Source organism: Stigmatopora argus, chromosome 9 (assembly GCF_051989625.1).
Source record: "Stigmatopora argus isolate UIUO_Sarg chromosome 9, RoL_Sarg_1.0, whole genome shotgun sequence".
Classification (NCBI taxonomy): Eukaryota; Metazoa; Chordata; class Actinopteri; order Syngnathiformes; family Syngnathidae; genus Stigmatopora; species Stigmatopora argus.
In genome coordinates this window covers 4699665-4715792 of record NC_135395.1, presented here as the reverse complement: position 1 = coordinate 4715792, position 16128 = coordinate 4699665, and the positions used below count along the sequence as shown (strand labels likewise).

Below are 16128 nucleotides of genomic sequence, written 5' to 3'. Positions count from 1 at the left end.
AAATGCTTGGAGCGCAAGAGAACACTTAATGAATACAAATTACATTGTTATCCAAATTTTTAAGTATGCAAATTTTTAGGTAGGCCAAATACTGAAGAAAATATTTAACTCATTCAATCCCGTGGTCGTTTCCAGGCAACCCAACCACAGTCAATTAGAATGGGCGCCTAACGCCTTAAATGGCAATTAATGAGTTAATAGTGTCTTGAAATATTCAGGTCAGGAAAGGACTAGAAGGGGAAATTTTGTCTCTGGATATGAACGAAATTACAAGTTACAAAACACGAAATCTGAAAAATTCAAACATCCTCTCGTATTTTATTTTGAAATTGTTGTGATAGAGTTGCTCTCCCAACACTCCTATTGGCTAGAGCAGCGGTCCCCAACCTTATTCGTTCACAAGCAGATTTGCAGAAAAATAATATAGGCACAAAAAGCAAATATGGATACATACAGAAAAAAAACAGTTTCATACTAATTCATCCAGTGACGGTTGTTTTCTTAATGCAAAACAGAAAATAACCAACGAATACTAAATGTTAATCTGCTGACATCTACTGGTGAAAAAGAGTATAGCAATGGTTTAAGTTTTGTGCGCATATAAGCCGTACCCTTGATTCAGTCATCATTTTTTTATTTACAAATACAGGTTATATGCGAGAAAATACGGTAAGACAAAATTGTGTGGGGGTGGGGTCGGTGCACCAATGACGTCCATGATGACAAAAAACAAATCCCGAGCATAATGGCAATTATTTGTTATTATTATAACAACTTTTCTCATTTCAAGGAGGAAGGCGAGATGGAAAATTTGTGTATATGTATGTGTGTATATGTGTACAGTCGTACCTCTACTTACAAAATTAATTGGTTCCAGAACTTTTTTCGTAACTTGAAAATTTCGTAAGTAGAGGTGTACTTTATTTGTAAATTTTTGTAAAATTTGTACTTAGAGGCATTCGTAAGTAGAGTTATGACTGTATTTATTACTTTGACGGACCGGCGCCAGGTGGTTCGGGAACTGGTGGTTGGGAATTGCTGAGCTAGAGGGTGAGCTGCGTCTCCATGATGTTGTTGTTGTTAGGTCACCTCAGGCGCCTGAGGATTACCCTCAGCAGCGCTAGAGCTGCCACTGGAACGCGGATTAGTTCATCCAGGAGGTAGCCGGAGGTGTGGGGCAGCGTAAATATATCCGTCCGGATGAAAAACGTAGGGTGCCACGTTCCTGGGTGGCAGATGTGGGTGGTTTTGTTGGATTCACAGGCCGCGACGGGTGGCCTCTCGGGAGATACCTCGTGAAGGTTCCAACTGTTGTCTCCCGCGTCTCCATGATGTTTGACGACAAATGCTTTGCGTATTTTAGGAAAATTAAGTGAAAAGGGAAACATCATTGGTTCGATATTTCACCTAACGCAACATAATTTTAAGTTTTGTTGTGTATGTAAATACGTACGTGTGTTGACTCAGCTTCCAAATGTTTGCCCGTGCTCCGTCCTCACCGGTACACGGTCGATTGGTCGCCGGTCTTTTGGTCGCCGGTCTTTTGGTCGCCGATCTTTTGGTCGCCCGGAAGGTTATTAATAATTACCATTTAAATCGTTGCTCAAATTCCCTAAATACAAACTGCAAATTACTATTTAGTCATACTTAATGCCCTAGTAATTGTTAAGCTAAAGAAAAGCTCCAAATTTCCCGGACTTTTATTGTTTTTTGTTGGAGAACGTGTTAAGACCCTGACTGACGTAGCTTCTTAAAGGGACAACGCATGTACATACAAACTCTTATACACTCACATGTCGGCTCAGTGAAACTGCTCATGGCCATTGTTGGCTTTTATTGATGCGTAGACCGTGTTGTTTTACCTTGTTTTGTCGCTGGTCTTTTGGTCGCCGGTCTTTTGGTCGCCCGTTGTCGCGGTCCGGGCGACCAAAAGACCGGCGACCAAAAGACCGGCGACCAAAAGTCCGGCGACCAATCGACCGCACACGGTCCTCACCTACGCACTCGCCCATCATCTCCAATGGGGACCTGGCTCTTGTCAGCCTACAGGGCGCTAACCTCGGTTCCGGTATCATGCAGACGCAGCTTCTTTCTTGTGAATTGGAAGCCACCGAGGTGTTGAGAGATAGTCAATGGTAAAGCAAAAGGTTTTTCATCAAAGTTTTTCGTAAACCTAATCTTTCCCATGTAGAAGCATTTGTAAGTAACGGTAATATTGTACAGCAAATAAGTACTATCAATGCTTTTGCAATCCAATATCGTGCAACCTTTTAGTATCAAAACTTCAATACTTTGACATTTTTGACAACCCTAGTCTCAAAATGAATTGACTATCAAAATAACTGTCAATCATTTGATCATTGATGAGTTCACTATGAGCCAATTATTTGCGGCATCTCAGGTCTTGATAAAAAAAAAGTAAACTATATATAAGTGTAGCCTTCTAAAGAGCTTGTTTGCATTTTTCAGGAGACTCTTGACGAACACTGGAGTCATGACTTAACTGCAGAAGATAACAAAGACACCTTTGGGTGTCACTATCCTCATGTCAAACGATCTCTGCAGCACGGTAGGTGATTTCTTGCTTCTCAACCCTCAAAGGGTGTAAGATCACATCTCTTTGTGAATTCATGTTTCAATAATTTCTACATGTATTTCAATAAAGGCGGTGGTGTCAGAACGCGTTACCTACTAGTTGTTATGGTAGCAAATGCGGTGTTGTGACTTGACACGCTCGAACAGGAGGTCATGTTCCGTTTGTAGGGTAAAAAAAGGGAAAGCCCCACCCAGCAAAATGCTGAACCCAATTCTAGCCTAAGTTGGAGCACGCTTGCTTTGCGCAGTTCACCGACACCGGCTTTAATGAAAAGCTTCTTTACCACTTGTCTGTAGAAGTGGTTGTAACTCTTGAGCGAGGGAAATAATGGTGCCCGTAATCACGATTTGTGTACTCGTAGATGCGTAATGCTTGGAAATGGAAGGCCTCTTGGACTCATAATGTGCTTGGGTGCACATTTGTTGAAGATTTACTAGGAAATGTGAAGGAACTAAGATACTCCACTTAAGTTACAGCCATACATTTTCCATTTTAAGACTGAAGCAGACTTTTTTTTAAATACTCGCTAGTGCTGCAACGATTGATAGTTAAGTAAGTCAGATAAAAAATTCAAAAAAAATCAAAATTGATGTTATTGATTCAATGATTTTGTTGATCCCATGTACAGTATTTTCACGACTATGAGGCGCACTTAAAAGTTGAAAAATTTCTCCAAAAATGGACGGGGCCGCCTTATCTGGCAAAGGGTACACGGTCGATTGGTCGCCGGTCTTTTGGTCGCCCGGAAGGTTATTGATAATTACCATTTAAATCGTTGCTCAAATTCCCTAAATACAAACTGTGAATTACTATTTAGTCATACTTAATGCCCTATTAATTATTAGGCTAAAGAAAAGCTCCAAATTTCCCGTACTTTTATTGTTTTTTGATGGAGAACTTGTTAAGACCCTGACTGACGTACCTTCCTAAGGGGACAACTCATGTACATACAAACTCTTATACACTCACACGTCGGCTCAGTGAAACTGCTCATGGCCATTGTTGGCTTTTATTGATGCGTAGACCGTGTTGTTTTACCTTGTTTTGTCGCCGGTCTTTTGGTCGCCGGTCTTTTGATCGCCGGTCTTTTGGTCGCCGGTCTTTTGGTCGCCGGTTTTTTTGGTCGTCGGTCTTTTGGTCGTCGGTCTTTTGATCGTCGGTCTTTTGGTCGCCCGTTGTCGCGGTTCGGGCGACCAAAAGACAGCGACCAAAAGACAGCGACCAAAAGACCGCGACCAAAAGACCGGCAACCAAAAGACCGGCGACCAATTGACCGCACATGCTGACAAAGAACCTTGCGTGTGCACTAAATTAAAATGTCTGTGGATGTCGCTGTGTGACTTCGACGTAGTCTCTGCTTGACTGACTGGTGTCAAACTGAAAGTATTTTGCAAAATGCATAACTAAATAGTTTCCTATTGGTACGTGATATTTTTTTTTCTTTTTTGAAATAAAAGTTTCTGATATGAGAGTTTTCTTTTTAATTCTAATCCAAAAGGTGTTTTGTTGATTTCCTGCTTCAGTGTTTCAGGTGGCGTACTCCCGACTGGTGTCACCATGGTACAATGTCCCCGAGCCGTGCGCGCAACAGCCGCTGCAGCAAGTGCTCAGCAGTGAGTTTGACTTGGTTATTGACAGCGTCATCCGACACACACGGGACTTGGATGTGTGTCAAGCGGTGGTGGGCGCCATTCGGATTCTCACGCAGCATTTGCACGACGCGAAGCAGGCCGACAGGTAAATACAAAATGTCAACTTGTTCACATTTCAAAAAGGATATTTTGATCCAGTTCTAATGGACTGGACACCCATCGTTATCTATGGCAGCTAATCCGTGAACAAGATCACTTTGCCAAAACTGCTTTCTTGTTGTATCATAAAGTAATTCACATTTAGTTTTTGTACATTTCATATTTTAACACCTTGCAGCCTGCATTTACATATCGCATAAATATATAACGCATTGTAGGAATTCATAACTACCATATTTGGATGCCTATAAGGCGCACTTAAAAGTCTAGAATTTTCTCTAAAATTGACGCTGCACCCAATCAGTCGGTGTACGCCTTGTGTTCATACTAAGTTCAAAATTTAGTTTGACCCTGACCGCGTGACCTGACTCGTTTCATTTCTTACTGACACGCTACTGCGGTCAACCCAGCGGACGTTGATGTTATCGTGGTCAAATGAGCAGACTCAAAAATTAGCCTGCCCGCGTACTCCAAGCATTACGGTAAATCCATTCAAAACATCCCAGACGAGTGGTGAGGTAGTTGACTTCCGTGTGCTCGTAGCGCTTTTAACCCTCAAAAACACTCTCAATAGTCAAAGAAACAAAACCTTATAGCTATACAGAGGAAAGTCCTGACGTGAATGAGAACAGAATGTGAGTGTAAAAACTTAGACTTGGACTCAAGCCATGGATCGAACACAAAAGAACAGGAGGGAGAAGCAGCTTGGTCAACGGCTTAGGAGTAATGGATGTCGGATGGCAAACATAGTTGCATAGTAAGACTGGCAGGCAGTGTCAATTTGGAATGAATTGTCAATGCTTGGACCAAAGTGTCGGCGAGCACTGTAGTTTGAGTTTTTGTTAAAGCTGGAATCACTATTACGAAATTCCACGGCAACAACTCTGACCCTGACATTGAGATGGAACCCAGCATTGATGAACGGCAAACTCGCCCTCTTGGCCGAACTCTTTATGCCAGATAAAGAAGATGAGGACTTTGACGGATTTATAGATGTTTCAATGCTTTGACTTGTATTACTGCAAATACACATTACAGTAATAACTTGACATACGAGTGCCACGACATACAAGGAATTTGAGATACGAGTAAAATTCCGAGCAAATATTTACCTTGAGATTCGAGACAAATTTTGAGATACAAGCATTTGAGAGAGCCAGTTGGCCAGGCCGCGAGAGGCTAGTTATGATTTCACCGCACTGTCTCTCTCGCCGCATCTCCCTCGTGCAAAGATCTCTACGAGCACTGGGCAGAGCGTTGCCTTTTTTCCGTGTTTTTTTTTTTTGCATTGGTCAGTGCAGAATTCATGGAAAAACAATGAATCCAAAGCAAACTGGTGCAATGAAGGGTAGTGCGAAGAAAAGGCGTATGATGACAATCAATATTAAGCATGAAATAATCAAAAACATGAGTATTGTATGCGTGACTGAGCTGGCTCGCCAATATGTATGGAGAAGCAGGAAGTTTGCCCCGAAAGCCGCAGTGGAATACATTAACCTCTTTGCCTTGGTTATTGCACAAGAAAGTTTAAATTTAGAGAAATATAAGATTAAAACTTTTTTTTAAGTGTGTGTATAGAATCTAAGTTCATTTAAGTTAAATTTAAAGTTTATGTTACGTTACGAGCGCATCCATTAAATGACTCTCTCTCTCTCTCTCACTCTCCCCCATCCGCAAACTCCCCGTTGTATAGAAAAATGCCTCATTTTATTATTAAACATCATAACCACTAGTTATTTGTTACTAGTTATTTGATGGTGAATTACAACCAAAAAAAAAATTTTTCCATTGTCATATCTTGTTTTTTGGTGTTTTTTCAGAGGGCGGTAACAAATTAATTTGTATTTAGTTCTTTTCTATTGGAAACATCGGTTTGATATACGAGCAAATCGACATACGAGCTCAGTCCCGGAACGCATTAAGCTTGTGTCTCAAGGTACCACTATGTTAACAAAACAAAATCATTTGCCTTTTTAAAACGTACGCTGGCATGCATGCCAGCGTATGTCATGCTAGCACTAACATTGTTGCATCCATTCAGTGCCTTTTCTATGGGCAAAAAACTGAAACTGCCCCCACAACGGGGAGGGACCGCGCCCTTTCAGTCGGCGTGCTATAGGTAGCTAAATACGGTACATGAAAATGATTTTAATATTTAAAAAAAATAAAGATTGTTTTATTCAAATTTATTTTTTCATTTTCATGAGGATAAGTGGTATGGAAAATGAATTCATGTATCAATATTAATTCATTGCCTGACATTGACGGCGCTAAATGCCCCATCCAATTTCAATAGCCAAACGATCAAAGTGAAATATTATCACTCAATGCCAGCTTTGCTAGTCTTAATAAATTGAACTATTGCTGTCGGTCAATGGGAGTGAATGGCCAAAGGGCTACGAGCAACAGAAGAATCCAGAGGTATAATGATTAGAGATATGCCCAATACAATAATGTGATTGTAAATCGCGCGTGAGCACTTCAGTCTAATAAAATTGGAGTTGGGTGAAACAGTTTGGGTTTTTATTTTTTTTTTTAAATGACTTATTAAAGGGTGACAAAGCCACAAAAAGATGTACAAATATGTTATCAAAAGAAAACGTTTGTACTACGCAGCATTTTTAGCAAATCAGAAATGGGTGGAAATAAAGATTGTTTCTAAGATTTAAAAAAAAAGATTACAAAACAACAAATAATTCAAAAGAAAAAAAAATCAAAGAAACCGGAAAATGTTCATAATTTTTTAAACTGGGAAGAGATTGTTACTCGGTATCGGCAAATCCTCAAAATCCGGTGACTTGAACTCGCGTGCAAAAATATGATTGGGACAGTTCTGTTAGCTTCTACAGTGGGGCAAATAAGTATTTTGTCAACTACCAATTGTGCAAGTTGTCCTACTTGAAAAGATTAGAGAGACCTGTAATTGTCAACATGGGGAAACCTCAACCATGAGAGACAGAATGTGGAGAAAAAAAACAGAAAATCGCATTGTTTGATTTTTAAAGAATTTATTTCCAAATTAGAGTGGAAAATAAGTATTTGGTCACCTACAAACGAGCAAGATTTCTGACTGTCAAAGAGCTCTAACTTCTAACAAGGTCTAACGAGGTCTCCACTCATTACCTGTATTAATAGCATCTGTTTTAACTCATTATCGGTATAAAAGACACCTGTCAACAACCTCAGTCTCTCACACTCCAAACTCCACTACGGCCAAGACCAAAGAGCTATAGACGGACACCAGAGACAAGATTGTACACCTGAACCAGGCTGGGAAGACTGAATCCACAATAGGTAAAACGCTTGGTGTAAATTATTAGAAAATGGAAGATATCCAAGACCACTGATAATCTCCTTCGATCTGGGGCTCCATGCAAGATCTCACCCCGTGGCGTCAAAATGATAACAAGAACGGCGAGCAAAAATCCCAGAACAACACGGGGGGACCTAGTGAATGACCTACAGAGAGCTGGGACCACAGTAACAGAGGCTACTATCAGTAACACAATTGAGCCACGGACTCAAATCCTGCACTGCCAAACGTGTCCCCCTGCTGAAGCCAGTACACATCCAGGCCCGTCTGCGGTTCCCTAGAGAGCATTTGGAGGATCCAGACGAGGACTGGGAGAATATGTTATGGTTAGATGAAACCAAAATAGAACTTTTTGGTAGAAACACAGGTGCTCATGCTTGGAGGAGAAAGAATACTGAAATGCAACCGAAGAACACCATATCCACTGTGAAGCATGGGGTGGAAACATCATGCATAGGGGCTGTTTTTCTGCCAAGGGACCAGGACGACTGATCTGTGTAAAGGAAAGAATGAATGGGTCCATGTATCGAGATTTTGAGTGAAAATCTCCTTCCATCAGCAAGGACATTGAACATGAGACCTGGCTGGGTCTTTCAGCATGACAATGATCCCAAACACAAAGCCAGGGCAACAAAGGAGTGGCTAAGACGCGTTTCAAGGTCCTGGAGTGGCCTAGCCAGTCTCCAGATCTCAACCCCATAGAAAATCTGTGGAGGTTGTTGAAAGTCTGTGTTGCTCAACAACAGCCCCAAAACACCACTGCTCTAGAGGAGATCTGCATGGAGAAATGGGCCAAAATACCGACAAGTGTGTGAAAAGCTTGTGAAGAGTTACAGAAAATGTTTGGCCCCTGTTATTGCCAACAAAGTCTACATAAAAAAGTATTGAGATGAACTTTTTGTATTGACCAAATACTTATTTCCCAACATGATTTGCAAATAAATTCTTTAAAAATCAAACTGATTTTCTGGGTTTTTCCCCCATTCTCTCTCGTGGTTGAGGTTTACCCATCTTGACAATTACAGGCCTCTAATATTTTCAAGTAGTATAACTTGCACAATTGATGGTTGACTAAATGCTTATTTGCCCCACTGTACATACTAAATATTTAGGTTGTGATGTTTCGATGGGAACATTTTTGTCCCAAGATACGAAAGAAATAGTTACGAAAAAAAGTTACGAAACGTCAAACCAAATCAAACATCCCCTGAAACGTAAATACACTTACTGTATCTGGTATTTTTTTTCAATTGTTGTGGTAGAGTTGCTTTCCCATTGGCTAGCTTCCAACTCCTTTGATGGCCTCCCATTGGCTTGAAGGAAGCTGCATCTCCATGATGCTGGAACTAAAGTTAGCACGCTGTAGGTGGAATTTACAGCCAGTCCTTGTGAGATAGCGTCCCCCAGTTCCGACAGAGCGGAACACCACATGTATGGCCCGGAAAGGGGTAGTGGCCACAGGCAGAGTTTGAGCGTGACCATCTGACCAAAAGCCCCCCTACCGGGGACTTTTTAATCTTTTTCTGGGACCACGTGCGCCATGGAGTTTTAACGTGTTGTTTCTTGAGTTTTTCTGAGTGTGCGCGATATAATTTTTCTTTGTATGTTTACTCAGCTGACACTTAATTTCACCCCATTGGAAAATGTCATTGCATTTCTTCTCAATTTTAATGGCTTAATAAAATAAATCATCTTTTTGCTCATTTTTGTATGCATAAATACATTTGCATACTACTACAAAATTGGTATACTTTTTTTTAAAGGGTTTAGGGGTCAGGAACCTTTTTGACAGAGATACATGAATACATGAAAACGTGTATTTTTAGTCATTTCAACGCTTTTAAAGTAAAAAAAAGTCTTGGAATTCTTTTGATAAATTGTTACCCTGATGCTAATCAATGGGATGCATGCATGCAGAAAGGTTTAATTAAAACAAATTGAAGATTAAAGCAACTCTAGACGTAGTGTCCACATTTTAGCTCATAGTTTAGCGTAGAGCCATACCCACCCATCAAAAGAGCCACATGTGGCTCCCAAGCCATAGGTTCCCTACCCCTCCCTAGTTTAGGGGGTAGGTAGTATCAGAGATAGTGGATCAAATAAGGCCAATTTAATGTCAAATATTCTCTACATACGAAAAATCCAAATTATAAAACCACTTTTAGAACGAATTCATTTTATAAGTAGAGGTACTACTGTAATAAACAAAAAATAAGTCTTAAAAAACAAATGGGCACGGGAACAGGTCTTTGCAATGGCACTGTAATGTAAAATATCCATAGGGAATTTTGTATTCCTTTGGTGTTATTTATCGTCATATCGTATAGCAGCACTCCTACCAACCATCAGTACACTAACAAAAATTATCAACTTTTTCTTACATGTTCTGAAAATGATTAAAATGCTCAAAAATAATTTTCTTGCATTGAAATTCTTGCTGCAATGATTAATGGCTCCTTTAAAAACTCTTAATTGTTTATGGGTCTTAACATTCGCTGCTTTGCACATCATGAAGCTCTTCAACTCACTTCAACATACATTACTTCCTTGATACCAATGTGCTACAAAATACCATTCAAACGATATTCCATGCAGAGGAAAAAATAAGCCGTTTTTCAGTAAATAACAACGGGTAAAATTTGTCAATATGTGAAATGGCTGTTTTAGTTCTTTACCCTACGTTTGTGACGTTTAGTAAAAGGGCTGAACATCATTTAAACATCAGCTTTAGTGCCTAGTCAGGTGGCGAAATGTGCTGCAAATTCAAATTCTAGCACAGCTCTGCAGTGCATAATTTTGGGAAAAAAATAAAACCTCCAATTATTGCTGCCTCAGCTGCTCTTTGCTCTCAATAAGGTGCCTATAAATACCTCTGGATGTTTTACCATCCATGAATAATTTACTGTTGCTTTATTGGATTTTACCTGCAGTGATAGCTGTTTTTCCTTCAAAAAGATGGTGAAAAGTGGTATGTTGGCGATTTAGCTCATGTGATTTTAGACCTCCTGTGATAAATACCATCCCCAAACTATTATTAATTCCAAGATGTTTTTTTTTGCTTTTTTCACAGGGAGCTTTTGTTAAGCTGCAGAGTTGAGGAGATGGCGCTGCTACGTGAGCTCTCAGATGCCTTGGTACGAAATCTGCTGCCTGAGCACCTGTGGGGGCGGCAGGTCACCCGCTGTTTCTTCAGTGAGATTCTTGCCTTAAAGGGTAAGGATTCGCACAATGAATTGCACATTGCATGACGCCAGACTATACGACACCCAAAGTTGTTTCACTGTAAGAAGATAAACAGATCTTTTCATCAAAATGCAGCGTTTTCGTTCTCCTCAATCAAACGGAACCAAAGTGTGACACGTCTTACTGGTGTCTTCCCATCCAGTCTGAAAAGACAAATAGTTTCACATCAGGAAACAGGTCACCACAATGACCACGAAAAAAAAATGATAGCCATTTTACCTTGATTTGATAATTGCAGGGGTCAGAATTGTCTTATCAGGACTTTGGTGGGAATTCTATCACAGATTCTTACATATTAATGAGGTCATAGAGTCTTGTCAAAGAGTATTAAAAATAAATTATCAATACTCAGACAGATCCATCACTATTGAAAGTGTACAAAAAACATTTGTGTAATGTTTGTTGAAAATTTCGTAAGTGGAGCAGTACTTCATATGTAAATTCTGTAATTCATTTAATGGTCTTCATAAAACTACAAACTAAACCCTTTAAAATTGTCCCAATTTTGTAAGAAAGATGTCAAGACACAGAAAACTGAGAGAAAATGATAAGAAAGTTTCTTAATAAGCCCTTAAAACAGTGGTTCTTAACCTGAGTTCGATCAAATCCTTGGGGTTCGGTGAGTCGGTCTCAAGGGTTCGGTGGAGCCTCTGCCACGGAGGTCGAGACACCAACTCATCATGTCTATTCATGATAACATGCCCCGCTTGACCATCACTGGCTGCAGATGGTCACGTAACATTGCTTGGCCAATCAGTGCTGCGAGGAATTTATATATCTTGAAATTTTAAAAAAGCATAACTTCAAGCATACAACAATGAACGGCAGTCAAATGGATATAAGACAATCTTGAAACATGGAGAGTTGTTGTTGTGAGACAGCCAATCAAGCAAGAAGCAATGCATCTGCGACAATTTCTAACTAAAATAACGGATACAGGAAATGTAATAACGTTTTTGTAACTTGGATCTTACCTTGAGGCACTCATTTGCATTCCAAAAGGTTTTGTAACATGAAAATTTCTAACTAACGAAAATTTCAACTTACGAAAAAAGTTCCGCAACCAATTAATTTCATAAGCAGAGGTACGACTGTACACACATACATAGTGTACACATATACTACATATACATACAGTCGGTCCTCCATAAAATACTAGGGGTCAAACTAGGTAAACTCAATGCAACATCACAGTCATTGTTTTTTTTTTAGGTCACAGTTTAACACCATGACGACATACTCTCGACTGAAACTTACTTAGATTTAGTTTTCTGCCAGAATGGAGACTGTGATGCCAATATATTTTAGTGTTTATGACACCTTCAAACAATAAAATGGCTGAGAAAGGGCTCTTGCTACCAAAATAATCAATTATTTACAGATCGACAAGAAACACGCCTTGAGCGACTCGCAATCACTATTTGAACATCACATCTTGTTCATCAAAATGTATTTCCATTGCTGTCTCGTGCTCTGTTTATACGTTTTATCCTGTCATTTCTGTGCCATCCTTTGTTGTCGCTGGCTTCTATTTTTGGATCTTTGGACATGAATTTTGGGGGTTTTATAGAAACATTTGTGCAAACATTTACAATCTCCCTTTAGGGCGCTGCCCCAAAAATCCACCATAAACTACATGTTTTGCAACTTTTTGCTATTCCAATGCACTAGCAATGAATGTCTTTTACGGCCGTAATCAAAGAATTATCGTCCCCCACTTAGTATACTAAGTATTGATGCAACATTTTATTCCTATTCCGTCTAAATGAGTTGGCAATATCACACAGCAATCTTCCCCAACATAAATGCTGATTATAACGGTGGTAATTTGCTGGCGAACTAATGTGAGGATTTTGATGAATTGGAGGCATTTTTAAAAGTGATTTGAGCTGCTAATTTTTAACTGGGCACTCAATTAAAGGTTTATGATATGATATTACATCTATTGTAGACTTTATGAGCTGTAGAATTGTTTTCTAACAGGTTTCGTTCAACATATCTTGCCTTTCTATGCTGTAGAGAAATAATAAGCCACTTTATAATAAGCCGGTAACACATAAAAACCTGGTCAAAAATGCATTTTGGTGGTTTTCTAACCGGTAGTTTTAAAGAATGTGCAAGAAACAGAAGGAACTACTAAATATGTAGACTATGTTCATATGAAGTAAAATATTTGGGGATATCCCGATCACATATTTTTGCATGGATCTTCTAATATAGCCCCGATCCTTTACCTTGGATATGTATTAAGTAGGACAAAATACAATTTGAACAGTGTACAGACGCTCCCCTACTTACGAACATACGACTTACGAACATGTCTGAAAATTGCGTTTATGTCGAAAAATATTCGTAAGTTCGATTTTGTATTGCGCCTCCGAGTAGTACTTCTTTCCGCCGCTAATACCGACGCCTGGCGCTGTGAGCACTCGGCTCACCCAGCATCTACCTTCTTCTGCCCACTTCGTTGCAATGCGGAAGTTGCGTGAGTTGCGTGAATTGCGTAAGTTGTGTGAAATAATTTACTGTCAACACGCCATGAAAGAGAAGTCGACAGATTCAGCCCAAAAAAACACTTTTTCAACACGTCCTTTGACCAAATAGCTGAACGACAAAAGTTGGCTCTTGAGTTCAATGGTGTCACATCATACTATAAAAGTAACATAAAAAAAGAAGAATATGTCGGAGGCATCGGTCTTTTCTGGGTACATCGACTGCGGCACCAACTCCACCTCACCGCACCCCGCGGTCAGATGAGCTCGCACAAGTAACCAAAGCGTATGAATGTGTATGTTTGTGTGGGTCTCGCAACCCATTTACACTGGGGTACAAACATGAGTTGGAATGCATGAACTTTCCAAGGCAGGCGAGTGAACCTCTACACCACAAGGTGGCTTGGTGTACACACTCCAACCAAAAATAAATGAAGAGCCCCCAACCCAAACGCAACTGTTATAAAAGTTCCCTTTTAGAAGGGATGGAACGAACTATCCTGTCTGTTACATGAAGACACAAAGAGACAGACAACCATGCACACTCACCCATTACTAGGGGCAATTTAGAGTGTCCAATCAGCCTACTATGCGTGTTTTTGGAATGTGGGAGGAAACCGGAGTACCCGGAGGAAACCCACGCAGGCCCGGGGAGAACATGCAAACTCCACACAGATGGACGTGACCTGGATTTGACCCCAGAGCTGTGAGGCCGGCGCGCTAACCACTCGTTCCACCGGGCTGCCCATTTTTTTTTGCATGATTGTTATTCATTTTAAGACCTTAATAAATCGTTCTCCTTTTTGTGTGTCTTTCAAACTAAATTGGGACACTTTGAATAATTTATAAAGGTTTAGTTGGTAGTTGTGACTTACCGTATTTACTCGCATATAAGCCGCTTTTGTTGGACAAAAAAAAGATGACTGAATCGAGGGTACGGCTTATATGCGCATAAAAACACGACATCCAAATAAACTGCAAATTGATGGCGCCGCGACACAATTACGTCATTTCAAGATGTCACCCTTGCGTTGGTGCGTGACGTCATGAATTTGGCCGATACTTTCATTTATTTCAAAATAGAGAAAAGATAAACAGATAAAACTCTAACAAAATTTATTTTGACGTCCATGAATGAAATTCAAGAAAAAAAGCGTACTTATCTCCCATAAAACGTGAAAAAACTCACGTTCCCGTCACTGCACTGCTACCGTGACATTGTATGCATCCATCTTACGTAGGTCCCGGGGAGTCTTCTTACCTAGAGCGCTGACGTATAAACCTAGTTAAACGTGCTTTGACTGGCCAAACGCGAGTAGCCTTGATTTTGAAATAAAACAAAATTCCTCTTTAATTGTTATAAATTATTATGTTTTCCGTTGTTTTGATTAAAAGGCAGGTTATATCCTTTTTGTTTAGGCACCTAGGCGGACAGCCTATAGTTGTAGTCTTTAGTAGAGAGTGTTCATCAAAGTTGACTGGAATGTGTTGTCAATGAAGAATGCTCCACATTGTCAATTACTTTTGATTTGATATAAATGAAGCTGAAGAATCATCTGTGTGCCTTCCTCTCACACTCTGACCGGAGTATCTGGGTAGATGACAAGCGCTATCAAAAAACATTGCAACGCTAAGCTAACTCGCTAATATTGATTTTTTTTCGTAGTATTTCTTGTTCGAAAGTGACAACTATTGGAGTAATCTGAACCATCGAAAGAATTGAGATATTTTGACATTAGAATCAATATGGCTGCCACAACATCCTAAACTTCTGGTAAGAAAATTGCCATTTCTGTAATTAGAAAGCATCAGGTTCTCATCAAGATAATGAAAGATAATCCAAAAATGGCAAAATTGTTATACATTGAAATACACACGCACCCCCACACAAGTATATTAACCGTTTGTAAAAAAAAAATGTAACCTTAAGTTATACACCTCTCTGTTAATTCTAGCAGTTGAATATGGAGGTGAAAATTGGGAATCAGGGGGCGGCTTATATATGCGAGATAATGTAAAATTCAAAAATTTCAAGCCAACTTTCAGGGTGCGGTTTATACGCGCAGGCGGCTTATATGCGAGTAAATACGGTATGTCTCGTTTTTACCGTGACATTGTATGCATGTGCAATACTCACCGCTGGACGTGCGCATTCGACAATTTATTAATCCTGAGACATATCTGGCTCTTTTAATGAGCGCTTAAGGCTCTACCAACAACGACTTGTGTGTGGCCAGCTGCCTCGTATGACATAAACAAGCAGTGACAGCTCCTCATTAAGTGATACAGTGATCTTGAACACAAAAAAATACTGCGAAAATTATATTTCCTTTGGTATTGATGAGGTGGGAGGTAGTCTCAGCTGTCCCCCCTTCCCATCTTAGTCCCGAGCTATCCACCACCACCAACTCAGTTCCGAGCAAATTGGAATATTTTAAAATGCTTGCCTCAAGTTAAATCACTACTATTGATCAACCCTACGCATTGTTTCTTTCTTACCCACTTGTGCAAATGAGCACACCAGCAAGATAAACTTGACAAATTGATCTTCCTGCCTAAAGATCTATGACTATGGTCTGTCATTGCAATGCCTCCTTTAGAGATAAAAGCCTGTCAGAATTAAGTTAGATAATTGTTTTCAATTGTTGCACTTTGAAGAGAACCGTATGTTGATATTTTTATTGGACCCTTTTAAAATAATTTATTTGGTGTGTTTGGTTTTATATTACAAAA

The 16128-nt window shown here is 39.8% G+C and overlaps 1 protein-coding gene across 3 annotated transcripts in view; it reads left to right on the top strand.

The window, feature by feature from the left end:
* The window catches only part of LOC144082867 (uncharacterized), a 37680-nt gene that overhangs the window by 619 nt on the left and 20933 nt on the right, over nucleotides 1–16128 (top strand). For 2 of the 3 annotated variants that reach the window (XM_077610327.1, XM_077610324.1), the window contains exons 2-4: nucleotides 2470–2569; nucleotides 4120–4333; nucleotides 10731–10873. In XM_077610327.1, coding sequence (XP_077466453.1) covers nucleotides 2470–2569; nucleotides 4120–4333; nucleotides 10731–10873 — 457 coding nt within the window. The remainder of the gene's footprint in view (nucleotides 1–2469; nucleotides 2570–4119; nucleotides 4334–10730; nucleotides 10874–16128) is intronic. The other variant, XM_077610326.1, reaches the window with a different exon arrangement.